Source organism: Monopterus albus, unplaced genomic scaffold, assembly GCF_001952655.1.
Source record: "Monopterus albus unplaced genomic scaffold, M_albus_1.0 scaffold471.1, whole genome shotgun sequence".
Lineage (NCBI taxonomy): Eukaryota > Metazoa > Chordata > Actinopteri > Synbranchiformes > Synbranchidae > Monopterus > Monopterus albus.
The window spans coordinates 79,198-92,825 of record NW_018128351.1 but is presented as its reverse complement, the minus strand read 5'-3'; the positions used below and the strand labels follow the sequence as shown (position 1 = coordinate 92,825).

The window sequence follows — 13,628 nt, the reverse complement described above, 5'->3', positions numbered from 1 at the left end:
AGTTGATGACTGTTAGAAGACAGGATGTTTAATATTATTATTATGACGTGTATAACTGTAGCTATAGCCATAATATTTTCTTATGTTTAATGTTAGGATATGTCACTAGAGGTCGTGTTAGCATGTTTTTAGCTACACACCACATAATCAACAGACATTCACACATTGATTTTTCTCATGTTTTGACTACTGCTCTGGGCAGCTGCAAAGCTGTCCCTGGGAGACGCCACGGTTTGGTGTCTCTCCTTGTAGAATGGGGTTAGCCCGAAGTGATATAATGTATAGGCCTGTTGTGGTTCGGGGGCTTTCATCTTTCAGCTGCCTGCGTGCATGTTGGAGGTGCAAGATACCTGAGCATGTAGTGTTAATTTTTACCTGTGTTCATTGAATAAATCAGCACTGTTTTGAAGTTACTTGGACTGCTTCGTCTCTCAGAGTTAGCATGGTAAAACGTATCGGACTGCAACACTCAAAACAGTGGAGATGACAATGGACTTCAGGAAGAACCCTCCCACCTTGCTCCCCCTCAACATACTTGGCAGCACTGTATCAGCAGTAAAGTCCTACAAGTTCCTTGGCTCCACTATCTCCCAGGACCTGAAGTGGATGTCCAACATCAGGACTGTCATTACGAAGGCACAGCAGAGGATGTACTTCCTGCACCAGCTCAGGAAGTTCGACCTGCCCCAGGAGCTGCTGATACAGTTCTACAGAGGAATCATCAAGTCTGTTCTCTGCACCTCCATCACTGTCTGGTTTGGCTCAGCAACCAAGCAGGACAAGTACAGACTTCAGCGGACAGTCAGGACTGCAGAAAAGGTCATTGGTGTGAGCCTGCCCTCCATGGAGGACCTGTACACCTCACGGGTCAAAAGGAGGGCAGAGAGGATCACTGCAGAACCCTCACACCCTGGACACAATCTGTTTGAACTCCTCCCCTCTGGACGGTGTTACAGGTCACTGTGCACCAAGACAACCAGCCACAGGGACAGTTTCTTCCCTCAGGCCGTCACTCTGATGAACACTTAACCATCGACAGTATGACTGGACAATAACCCTCAGTGCAACACCTGTAAATATACCTTGTACAGATTATAGAGACTTGTACAGGTTTCTAGTTTTAAGTACTCTATTTTTATCCCTATTTATCTCATTTCAATGAATGTTCCTTTGTCTGCATTGTTTACTGTCTGTTTATACTGCTTACTCTGCATTGCTTGCACTGTTTGTTGCTGTCAATATTGCTGTTAATACTGCTTATTTTGTTATATAACACAGCCTTATGCTGGTTTACTGTTTGCACATTGAGAGCCGATGTACCTGAGTCAAATTCCTCGTGTGTCCGCCACACCTGGCCAATAAAACTGATTCTGAATCTGATTCTGAAAATATTGCATTGTGTTTTATATTCATGCAATCTCATAAAGAACTAGTGTACAATACAGTATGTTCATGGACAAACACACATTGTACCAGAGGTACAAAACACTGGCCTCTAGCCAGTTTGTGAACAGCTAATATATCATCATTTGTAGCTTCTGACATACAGTGTGCCTGTATTGCCCCTGGAACTTGTAGCATTATCTCTATCATTCTGCCTGCTATAAACAGAATTACTGCATGGTTATGGCCAAGTTATCTGCCAATTTGCTTAGTAAAGGATAGCTGTAGAATATAGCCTCACGATACAGTAGCTATTACACTCAGTGGGCCAGAGTTCCTTTCCTGTGTGTATGTTGACATGGCACTACTGCCTGCTGAATGCAGTAAGACACCAAGCCTGTCCAGGCTCACCTCAGTTAGTGGTCCTACTAAAGCAAAGCGTGTTCTTGCTTCATCTTTTCCCAGCGAATGTCCACTGTGGTGATGCAGAGCCTGGCCTACGTGCAGCACTCTTCTTCTGTGCCTGGAGCTAAGCTGTTCATCAGTGGAGACCTGAGGCTGCAGCAGAGGACACCCCTGCCTCACCGGGGACTCTACAATATTTACAATGTGAGAGGACACAGACTCACTGTCTTTCTCTCTGTCCACCTGTTCTCACTCCCTTGTTTTCACATTTTCCCTTTTGCACCAGTACAAATGAAATTAGAGCCAACTTTGCCAACCATGACTAAGGGAAAATCTTTACTGGCACACACCCAGACTCTACCTCAGTCACATGGTCCATCCTGGAACAATCTGGCCGACCATTCTGCAGGAAGGTGGTGCATGCAAAACAGTCAACAAAGAACATTTGTGAAAGGGAACTTTTATTATTGAAAGAAGGTGCAGCAGTGAGCCAGGAACTCAGACAGTGATAGGGCCAACGAAATAGAAGGGAGCATTTTACTGAAGCTAAATTCTGTTGAAAATCCACTTACCGAATCTAAATCCTTATTGGATCTGTTAAAGAAAAGTGTACCATTTTACTAAGTGCAGCAACAACAGAAATGTCAAGTGTTTTGTGTAATATTGAAGAATCTACCTTGTTTGAACCTTGTTAATTACACCATTGGTCATTTTAATTGGGGTTTACCAGAGAAGCATGAGGACTGTAGGGCTTTCACCACACATTATCACTGTTCTGTGACATTCATTAACACTGTCCTCTCTCATTTTAGTTTTTGTTGCATTTGCTTCTGAGAATCAGAATCAGCTTTATTGGCCAGGTGTGCTGGTCACCTGAGAGATTTCACATCAGTACAATGGCTTTCAGTGTGCATGTACAATGCGCTTCTTCCATAAGGCAACGAGTAAACAAGTAAACAAGATAAGACTGAGAGAACAAAAAAAAAAAAAAATAATGTGCATGAGGAAAAAATATTTATAAATATAGAAATATATACAGTATATATAACATAGTATATGCACATGCAGTTTTTCAGATAGGCATAGAGTCATGGCCAAAAGTATTGTATTTCTATCAGAAAACTGTTGAAATCATAAATTCTTTGGTAATAAATTCTTTCATGTCATGTTTATTTTTTTTGTTTGTATTGGAACAACACAAAAAGCCAAATCTGAGCCATTCCACACAGAACTCCGAATATGAACTGGACAGAATTATTGACACATTTTCAAAACCATAAGAAATAGTTGTATTTCCAGCTTGTGATGCTCCTTTAATTGAGAAGTGGTGCGTTATCTGACAGAAATGCAGGGGTGACGATATGTTTGGCCATGACTGTATACAAAAGTATATTTACAGGTGTTGCACTGAGGGTTGTTGTTCTGTTATACAGTCATGGATTAACTCTTCAGCGTGGTGGCCCAGGGGAAGAAACTGTCCCTGTGGCTGGTTGTCTTGGTGTACAGTGACCTGTAACACCGTCCAGAGGGGAGGTGTTCAAACAGGTTGTGTCCAGGGTGTGAGGGGTCTGCAGTGATCCTCTCTGCCCTCCTTTTGACCCGTGAGGTGTACAGGTCCTCCATGGAGGGCAGGCTCACACCAATGACCTTTTCTGCAGTCCTGACTGTCTGCTGAAGTCTGTACTTGTCCTGCTTGGTTGCTGAGCCAAACCAGACAGTGATGAAGGTGCAGAGAACAGACTTGATGATTCCTCTGTAGAACTGTATCAGCAGCTCCTGGGGCAGGTCGAACTTCCTGAGCTGGCGCAGGAAGTACACCCTCTGCTGTGCCTTCTTAATGACAGTCCTGATGTTGGACATCCACTTCAGGTCCTGGGAGATAGTGGAGCCCAGGAACTTGTAGGATTTTATTGCTGATACAGTGCTGCTGAGTATGCTGGGTGGGGGGCTCCTCCTGAAGTCCAGCATGATCTCCACTGTTTTAAATGGGTTCAGCTCCAGGTTGTTGTGACTGCACCATAGGACCAGCTGTTCAACCTCCCATCTGTAGGCTGACTTGTCCCCGACTTGTCCTGCAAACTTCAGGAGCTTGACAGAGGGGTCCTCTGAGGTGCATGCGTTTGTGTAGAGTGAAAACAGAGGAGGGGAGAGCACACATCCCTGAGGGGCACCTGTGCTTATTGTCCGGGTGCCGGATGTGGTTTTCCCCAGCCTCACCTGTTGCTCCCTGTCTGTCAGAAAGGTAGTAATCCACTGACAGGTGGGGGCAGGCACAGTGAGCTGGGTCAGTTTGTGGTGGAGGATGTCCGGGATGATGGTGTTGAATGCCAAGCTGTAGTCCCGTCATACTGTTTTTAGTCTAGTCACGTTTCAGTCAACTAAAAGTCTGAGCATTTTAGTCTTATTTTAGTCAGAATTATCCATGACTATTTTCATCTAGTTTTAGTCGACGAAAACTGATGACATTTAGTCTAGTTTTAGTCATTGAAAATTGTATTTTAGTTTCTTTTTAGTAATGCAGTTCTATTTAACCCAGTCAATATAGTATAAGTACCTAGTAGTATAGACGAAACAAAAATTTTCTTTTAGCCAAACCCATTTCAAACAAGATTATCTTATTATATTATTGTTACCTTATAGCACATGTGTCAAACTCAAGGCCCGCGGGCCACATCTGGCCTGGCGTATCTGTCAGATTTTGCCCCCTTGTCGAGATATACCACCTTGTTGCAAAATCTATGGACTGACTAACCCCGCGCCAATCCATCCCCCTAACCACTTTGTGAACGGTGGGTAGCACGTCTTGATGGGTAGCAAAATCTGACAGAACACCGGTAAACCCGTGCGTCTTATTTGTGGAGCTAATGTGGCTGTAATTGAGGAATATCTCCTAAGACGGCACTACGAGACAAAACATCAGGACAAACTGAAAAACGTGAATGCAGAGCAAAAGCTACAGAAAGTAGAGGAGTTGAAGAGGAATCTGACATCACAGCAGACATTTTCACCAAAGCAAAATCACACAGTGAAGCTGCTGTGAAAGCAAGTTTTATTTCGGAAGAGGAGATAGCCAAATCAGCCCGGCCATTTACCGAGGGAGAGTTTCTGAAGAGCTGCATGATGAAAGTGTGCGACGTCTTGCGTCCAGGCAAAAAGCAGGTGTTTGCAAATGTAAGCCTTAGCGGAAATACGGTTGCTGATTTTAAGTTCAAGTTTATTTATTTTGGAATAATATTGTATCCTGTCTGTCATATTTATGTTCAAAACACGTTTAGTTTTAGTCTGTTCAATAAATTTTTATCCTGTTCGGCCCGCAACCTAAAGTGTGCTTTGAGTTTTGGCCCCCTGTGCGATTGAGTTTGACACCCCTGCCTTATAGACTCAAGAATACATCCAATACACACCGCATTTCTAACAGGGGGTCTACGATGTCCTTCAGGTGGGCCAGCACCAGTCTTTCAAAGGACTTCATAACTACAGATGTCAGGGTGACAGGTTTGTAGTTATTGAGACTGTTGATGGAGGTTTTCTTGGGGACCAGGCTGATGGTGGAGCATTTGAAGCAGGAGGGGACTTCACACAGCTCCAGTGACCTGTTGAAGATGAGTGTGAAGATGGGGGCCAGCTGATCGGCACACACTTTCAAGCAGGAGGGGTTCACACCATCTGGGCCTGGTGCCTTTCTGATCTTTTGTTTTTTTAAAGAGGCCGCGCACATCCTTTTCATGGATCTTCAGGGGTGGGGGTGCTGGATCTGAGGTAAGGTGGGTGAGGGGGTGTGAAGTTCTGCTTCTCAAACCTGCAGTAAAACAAAATGATGGGTTTTCAGAGTGGCTCCTCTTTGCTACTCTGATTTCCTTTGTCAGTGTGTTCCTGGCCCCATTAAAGCCAGTTGCTGTGTTAAAGGGAGGCTTGGCATCTGCTACACTGACCTGTTTTTTATGTTCAACCACAGTTCTACAGAGGTAACAAAACACAAATTATATTAGTAATTTGTCACAATAGGTGAAATATGACTGAGGTATGAAAAATTATGCAAACGACAATGTAATTAGCAAATATGAATTAAGATTCCAACGATTATAGTTTATATACAGTGGTACGGAAAGTATTCAGACCCCCTTAAATTTTTCACTCTTTGCTATATTGCAGCCATATGCTAAAAGCATTTAAGTTCATTTTTTTCCTCATTAATGTACACACAGCACCCCATATTGACAGAAAAACACAGAATGTTTGACATTTTTGCAGATTTATTAAAAAAGAAAAACTGAAATATCACATGGTCATAAGTATTCAGACCCTTTGCTCAGTATTTAGTAGAAGCACCCTTTTGAGCTAATACAGCCATGAGTCTTTTTGGGAATGATGCAACAAGTTTTTCACACCTGCATTTGGGGATCCTCTGCCATTCCTCCTTGCAGATCCTCTCCAGTGCTGTCAGGTTGGATGGTAAACGTTGGTCGTCATGTTTAACATGTCATTTTGCTTCAGTGGCATTTTGGTCTGTTTCACCCAGATAGATGAGTCGGTGTGAAAATGTGGGAAAGATGGTCAAAAATGTGATTTAATGTGCTTCTCTTAAAAGCAGTTGTAGGTTTGGTGGTTGAATAAAAATGGGAAGGAGAAAGCTGTGTGACCACACAAAGCAGTTTTGAGTTTTGAGATTCAGTAAATTTGCCACTTCCCCTTTTTTTAACTGTCTTCTTTTTTATGTGGTGTCAAATCTGTGAAAAAGAAAACATTTGTTTGTACATGACCCGGTTGTACTTTTCCTCAGATGCCTGGTAATATCTAACATCTTCAGAATGAATCTAAATGGTAAATCATAATAATGTGGTTTATGATGACATATGAGTGCACTTTTCAAAGTACTCTACATCAGGATATTTCATTCTGACTGACAAGATGTACTTAACATGTACTTACCAAACAAACAAAAACACTATCTTTATAATAATGACCCTCATCAGTCAAATTAAATATTCTTCATATTTTATATTAGAAAACCAGACAGGAAAATGTTGTTTTTACTGCGCCAACCATTTTTTTTTTTTAATAAATCTGCAAAAATGTCAAAAAATTCTGTGTTTTTCTGTCAATATGGGGTGCTGTGTGTACATTAATGAGAAAAAAAATTTACTTAAATGATTTTAGCATATGGCTGCAATATAACAAAAAGTGCAAAATTTAAGGGGGTCTGAATACTTTCCGTACCCACTGTACATGTTAAAAACTTAAACCAGAAGAACAAACTGTTGACTTGTGTGCACTTTGGAAAGAATGTGTTTGCAAAGCAAAGTGGATCATCAGTCAAACTGACCATGTTTTTTGTCTAGAATTTGTTTTAATGCCTTTGGGTTGGTGGTTTTGGGGACAAGGTCAGAGAGGCCAGATTGAGAGGGTTTGGACATGCGCAGAGTAGGGATAGTGGTTATTTTGGTAGAAGGATGTTGGAGATTGAGCTGCCAGGCAAGAGGTCAAGAGGAAGGCCAAAGAGGATATATATGGATGTGCTAAAAGAGGACATGAAGTTAATTGGTGCGAGAGTAGAGGATACCAAAGATAGAGTTAGGTGGAAACAGATGATTCGCTGTGGCGACCCCTAACGGGAACAGCCGTGTAATACCCCAGTTCTTTTATTGGACAGTTCTGAATAACGAAGGAGTCTGTCTTTCTTCATTATAGTGCTGATTTATTTTAAACCACAAGCAAAATTACAAAACACAACCCGGGTTGTTCCTTCCTCCAGAGACACACACACTGCCTGCTGGAGAGAGGAGCCAGCGGAAACACAGAGCCTAATACATTTATAAGTTTTGGGCTAACCCCTTACACAGATGAAGTCAGTCCGCAGACTCCATCTCTTCTCTAGAGCTCCACAGGCTTGGAGCAGCTGGATTTTACCTAGTCATAACAAAATGAGGAATTTCAGTGTGTGTGTGTGTGTTGTCACGTGGTGTGTAACTAAGCATTCATTCAGACATAAATTTCTAACACAAGATTTAATACAAGAAAACAACTGGTGTCATGGTACACTTTTCAGAATCAACACCCTGCCTGCTAACCTTGAAACAAAACAGACTAGAGCAGACTTCAAATATTACTAAACTGCATTACTAACACATTTGATTCAACACATTAATGTCTAATAATTATCTGACTGATTTACTAATATCTAACAGCCGAAAGAAGAAGAAGAAGGGTTGGTGCTATCAGGTACCCCCAAAGATAACAAATTGCTATTCAAATTTATTTATTCCTTCTGCTGTTAGGTTGTTAAATGTTGTTAAGGCTAATGGATTAAATGAATAACAGCAGATTAAGGAGCAGTCTTTACTGACATGGTTACTGACGTCCTTATAGATGTCAGTGCCAGTTTCATTTATTTTATCTATTCATTTTTCTTATATGCTCATTTGCTTCACTGGTATACATGGTATAATAAATTGTAATATACTGTGATCTGTTTAATGTGGAGTGGTCTGAGCGTGTCTTGCTGTGTTTTGTTGGGAAGGCTGTCAACTGAATTGACCACAGCGATAAATGAAATGTTCTGATTCTAAAACAGGCCAAAGGGCACATTAAACCCAAAGAAATCTGTACAGCTCAACAGTGACATGAATGAAAATGTAAATCTGCTATAAAATGTGCAGTAATATTATTTCATATTTTGTGTGATTATAGTCTAGGTGACCTGAGCAGGAACCCAGTCAGAGTTCACGTAAACCTCTGAAGGAAATCTTTTTATGGGAGTCCAAATATTAGGACATCATCAGATACAGTGTAATTAGTGAGGATTTCCCCTTTAATTTTGTAAAAACTGTACAGTGATAATATACTAATGCACACACAGTAAGATTTTATTTAATACAAGTTATCTGATAAGTTAAGCGCAAGTTTAATTGACATTCAGTTGCTAAATTGTAAATAGTGACCCAATCTGAACGATCCATTGTAGCCACTTTCAGCACCTGTACCATAATTGCCCACGAAGAAGCGCAACAAAAAATCAAATGCCAGCCTACTAGACCGGGTTTTTGTAATCGATTGCCCATTTGACCGGAGTTATTTGTGTTGCGCTGTCTGAGATGGAGTCGCTGAACCAAGTCTCTGTAAAGCATAAAGCAGTGTGAGAAGTCAGTTAGTCTAGTTGACGAGAAGGAGTTTGTCCATTTTGTTGGCTAGTGAGCAGAGATTTGCTAGATGGATAGATGGGAGTCAGTGTACAGGTTTAAAGGATTTGTCCAATCTGACTTTTTGTATTCAAATTAAATATCACCCCTGCACAGCTCAGCATGTATCTGTACCAATTAACATCTTCATTCTAGCCCTTATAATAATCACACTACCGATTCTCCATTGCAGTACACTACCATGTGCACTCCTTAGCATGCAGTGCTACCACATGCTGAAGGAGACAAATAGTAGATCTTCATTTATTATAATATTGTTTTCCATTTGTCTTCTTTTCTGTCGAACCCAAGGTGTCAGTGATTAATGGCTCCAGCCCCTTTGCAAGTGCGTACGACCTTAACAACATCATTAGGAGCTACCAGGAGAGAAACTGTGAGTTGCTTCCTTTTTATTACTGAATATGAATATACAGTGTATTACACATGCATTTTGTAGAATGTGACAACTCTCATTTCTCTCTCCCTCTTTTTATGAACACAGTGACCACGACACTGTACTGCCCCATGCCAGTCTGGACTGTGGGACGAGCTGCTACCTCTCCCTTTGAGCTTAATGCTGAGATCAGGTACCCTATGGAGGTCATTAGATATCCTTTCATAAATAAAGGAGAGGGTGTGTGTTTTGACATAGAATATACAGTACTTAATTGTAATTTTTTGAAAAGATTTGTTTTCCAAGCCATCCATTATCTATACAGTTTATTCTGAGGAGGGTCATGGGGGGCTGCAGCCAATCCCAGCTGACACTGGGTGAGAGGTGGGGTCCACCCTGGACAGGTCACCAGTTTATCACAGGGCTGACATTTAGAGACAGACGATAACACACACCCACACTCACTCCTACAGGCAATTTAGAGTCGCCAGTCAACCTAAGCTGCATGTCTTTGAACTGTGGGAGGAAGCCAGAGTACCCGGAGAGAACCCACGCAGGCACAGGGAGAACATGCAGACTCTACAACAGCGCTAACCACTGCACCACCATGTAATTCTTTGCCTTTACTTTTACCTTAAGTACTATATAAACTGAATCAGGCAAAACAACTGACTGAGGAAAATAGCAATGATATGGCCATACATGTAATTCAAATGTCAGTACAATATTTAAATACATACATAACATCATTTATGAGCTTAATAACCAATCATATAACCCCAAATTATCAATAAACAAATGACCAATTAATCAATCATCCAGATAATCAGTGAAAATATGAAAAGTATATTAATCAAGCAAAATATTTTCTTATTAAGACTCAGTATATCATATATCTATATATATCAGTATGGAAAACATGCACAAAAGGCAAAGCTTGACATACAGTGCATCCAGAAAGTATTCACAGCGCTTACCTTTTTCCACATTTTGTTAGGTTGCAGCCTTATTCTAAAATGGATTAAATTCATTATTGTTCTCAAAATTTTACAAACAATACCCCATAATGACAATGTGAAAAAAGGTTTTTTGAAATCTTTGAAAATTTATTAAAAATATAAAAAACAAAAAAAATCACATACATAAGTATTCACAGGCTTTGCTCAGTACTTTGTTGAAGCGCCTTTAGCACCTATTACAGCCTCAAGTCTTTTTGAGTATGATGCTATAAGCTTGGCACACCTATTTTTGGGTGGTTTCTCCCATTCTTCTTTGCAGTACCTCTCAAGCTCTATCAGGTTGGATGGGGAGCGTCGGTACACAGCCATTTTCTGATCTCCAGAGAGATGTTCAATTGGGTTCAAGTCTGGGCCAAGGACATTCACAGAGTTGTCCCGTAGCCACTTTTTTGTTATCTTGGCTGTGTGCTTAGGGTCATTGTCCTGTTGAAAGATGAACTGTTGCTCCAGTTTGAGGTCCAGAGCACTCTGGAACAGGTTTTCATCCAGGATGTGTCTGTATATTGCTGCATTCATTGTTCCCTCGATCTTGGCTAGTCTCCCAGTTCCTGCTGCTGAAAAACATCCCCACAGCATGATACTGCCACCACCATGCTTCACTGTAGGGATGGTATTGGCCAGGTGGTGAGCGGTGCTTGGTTTCCTCCAGACATGACTCTTGGCATTCAGGCCAGAGAGTTCAATCTTTGTTTCATCAGACCAGAGAGCTTTGTTTCTTGTGGTCTGAGAGTCCTTCAGGTGCCTTTTACTGAGGAGTGGCTTCTGTCTGGTTCTCTACCATACAGGCCTGATTGGAGGCCTGAGTGGTGGAGTGCTGCAGTGATGGTTGTTCTTCTAGAAGGTTCTCCTCTCTCCACAGAGAAATGCTGGAGCTCTTTCAGAGTGATTGGGTTCTTGGTCACCTCCCTAACTAAGGCCCTTCTCTCTCGATCGCTCAGTTTGGTCGGGCAGCCCGCTCTAGGAAGAGTCCTGGTGGTTCCAAACTTCTTCCATTTACGGATGATGGAGGCCACTGTGCTCAGTGGGACCTTCAATGCTACAGAAGCTTTTCTGTACCCTTCCACCGATCTGTGCCTTGATACAACCCTGTCTCGGAGACCTACAAACAATTCCTTGGACTTCATGGTTTGGTTTGTGCTCTAACGTACACTGTTAACTGTGGGACCTTATATAGACAGGCGTATGCCTTTCCAAATCATGTCCAATCAATTGAATTTTTCCACAGGTGGACTCCAATCAAGTTGTAGAAACATAAAGATTTCAAACAAACTTTTTTCACATTGTCATTATGGAGTATTGTTTGTAGAATTTTGAGGACAATAATGAATTTAATCCATCTTGGAATAAAGCTGGAACATAAGATGTGGAAAAACTTCAGCGCTGTGAATCCTTTCTGGATGCACTGTAGGTGGACACACACTTTGCAAGCTAGTCATACACTTTGTGTCATTTGTCATTATTCACAGTGTCTGAGTTTTTTTTCCCAAAATCAAGTTGGACTGGATTCAGCCTTTTTGTAGCTAGTTTTGCCTTAACCATCTCCCTCTACCTATAACCCTGGCTTCTGGGAAACCATCAAATTTGCCTGGATCCAGTACATCAGTGTCCTCCTCATCTTCCTTTGGGTCTTTGAACGCATCCAGAGATTTGTTTTTCAAAACCAGGTTCTACCCACCGTACCTGTACCCATGGGAAAACCGCACCTGTCATGATGCAGTGGCTGTGCTCTGAGCTTCACCTATATAAGAACCACAGCCTTTTGTTGTGCTCCAGTTGTAACCCATGGTGACACTATAACACTCACCAATAGTGTAATAATAGTAGATATAGTTTAATATTATTTCAGACATCAGAATAATGTAGGTCCGTTTTAAATTGTTCACAGTAGTTCTTGCAGTTTACTGGTATTGACTGCATGGTGTTTCACATTGACCAATAGATCTCCCATGACCTTGCATGTTCCTTTAATAATTTGGCCATATTTTACTTACAAATGCTGAGTGACACACACATTCTTATTTTCAGCTGTCCCTGGACAGGTCAATAATTCTAGCCCTGAAAAATGCATTTTTCTATTGGAAACAATGGAAATGTCGAAAAAATTAGAAATGATTTTCTTTATTTTTACTAGTTGCATGTTTATGACAGTAGTCTGTGGTGATACACAATATAAAAATGAATGAATTTATTTTTGTATTGTGCATCACTTTAGGCCATTAATAATAAATGATTTGTACATTTTAGCATTTTGTATCTTCATCTATAAAGCTTTCATTTGCTTTCATCATTTAATGCTTTTTGGACTTAAAAGCTTCATTTGTAACAGCAATAAAACCCGTTTGATTTATGAAAATAATGATGCCATTATTACAAAAACGTCTTAAGAAGGGTGGAAGGACAGAGCTTAATGTTTTCTTTTAAAGGCATTTTTCTGTTGTCAGTCCTTCAGGCATGTTACAAAAATATGTGTTGGATTAATTTCCTGCTATACCCCACGCTCAGCATAATACACCTGACCACAGAAACAGACTTATCTTGGCCTCATACACTGGGAAACTTTTTCTGTGATTGACAGACCGCATTTATAGGGTTGAGGTTAGTAAATCTTTGAGTCAAATGACTGAGCAGGCCACAGTATGAGTGCAGTATCTAAAACTCTCATCTGTCCTGAAGATATTTACATTGTAAACATTTTACAGCCACCCTCATGTGAAGTGATACAGTCTTAGTGCAGCTACAGACAGAGAAATGGTGTTAGACATCCTAATTAAAGCTTTTTTTAAAATGCCATTTGTCCTTGGCCATACCAGACCTACTGCAGATGAAATTTAGATGACCAAAACTGAGATTACCAGAGTACACAAAGTTCAGTGTTGATTTTAGTCTCTGTATGGGATGATTCATGCCTTTAAAGGTACAGCATGGGACTTCTGGGAATCAAGCTAGTGGTATAGCATGAGACTCAAAATCAATCCAGTCTGGCTCGGCCCTCTCTCTCCCTGCTCTGCCACAGGCCAGAGACTCAGGCCAAATTATACAACACAGAGAAATGATCAAATCAAATTTTATTTGTATAGCGCCAAATCACAACAAAAGTCATCTCAGGACACTTTACAGAGTAAGGTCTAGACCTTATTGTTATCACTATTATTACATAGGGAAAACCCAAAGATCCCTCTTGAGCAGCACTTGGCAACAGTGGGGAGGAAAAACTCTCTTTGACGGAAGAAACCTCCGACAGAGCCGGGCTAT

At 41.1% G+C, this 13,628-nt stretch overlaps 1 protein-coding gene across 1 annotated transcript in view; it reads left to right on the top strand.

Moving 5' to 3' along the window:
- The window catches only part of tmem231 (transmembrane protein 231), a 20,846-nt gene extending 7,371 nt beyond the window's left edge, over nucleotides 1-13,475 (top strand). Inside the window, exons 4-7 of the mRNA XM_020587672.1 lie at nucleotides 1,849-1,992; nucleotides 9,276-9,357; nucleotides 9,466-9,571; nucleotides 11,926-13,475. Coding sequence (XP_020443328.1) covers nucleotides 1,849-1,992; nucleotides 9,276-9,357; nucleotides 9,466-9,571; nucleotides 11,926-12,088 — 495 coding nt within the window. The 3' untranslated portion in view covers nucleotides 12,089-13,475. The remainder of the gene's footprint in view (nucleotides 1-1,848; nucleotides 1,993-9,275; nucleotides 9,358-9,465; nucleotides 9,572-11,925) is intronic.
- The last annotated feature ends 153 nt before the right edge of the window (nucleotides 13,476-13,628 follow it).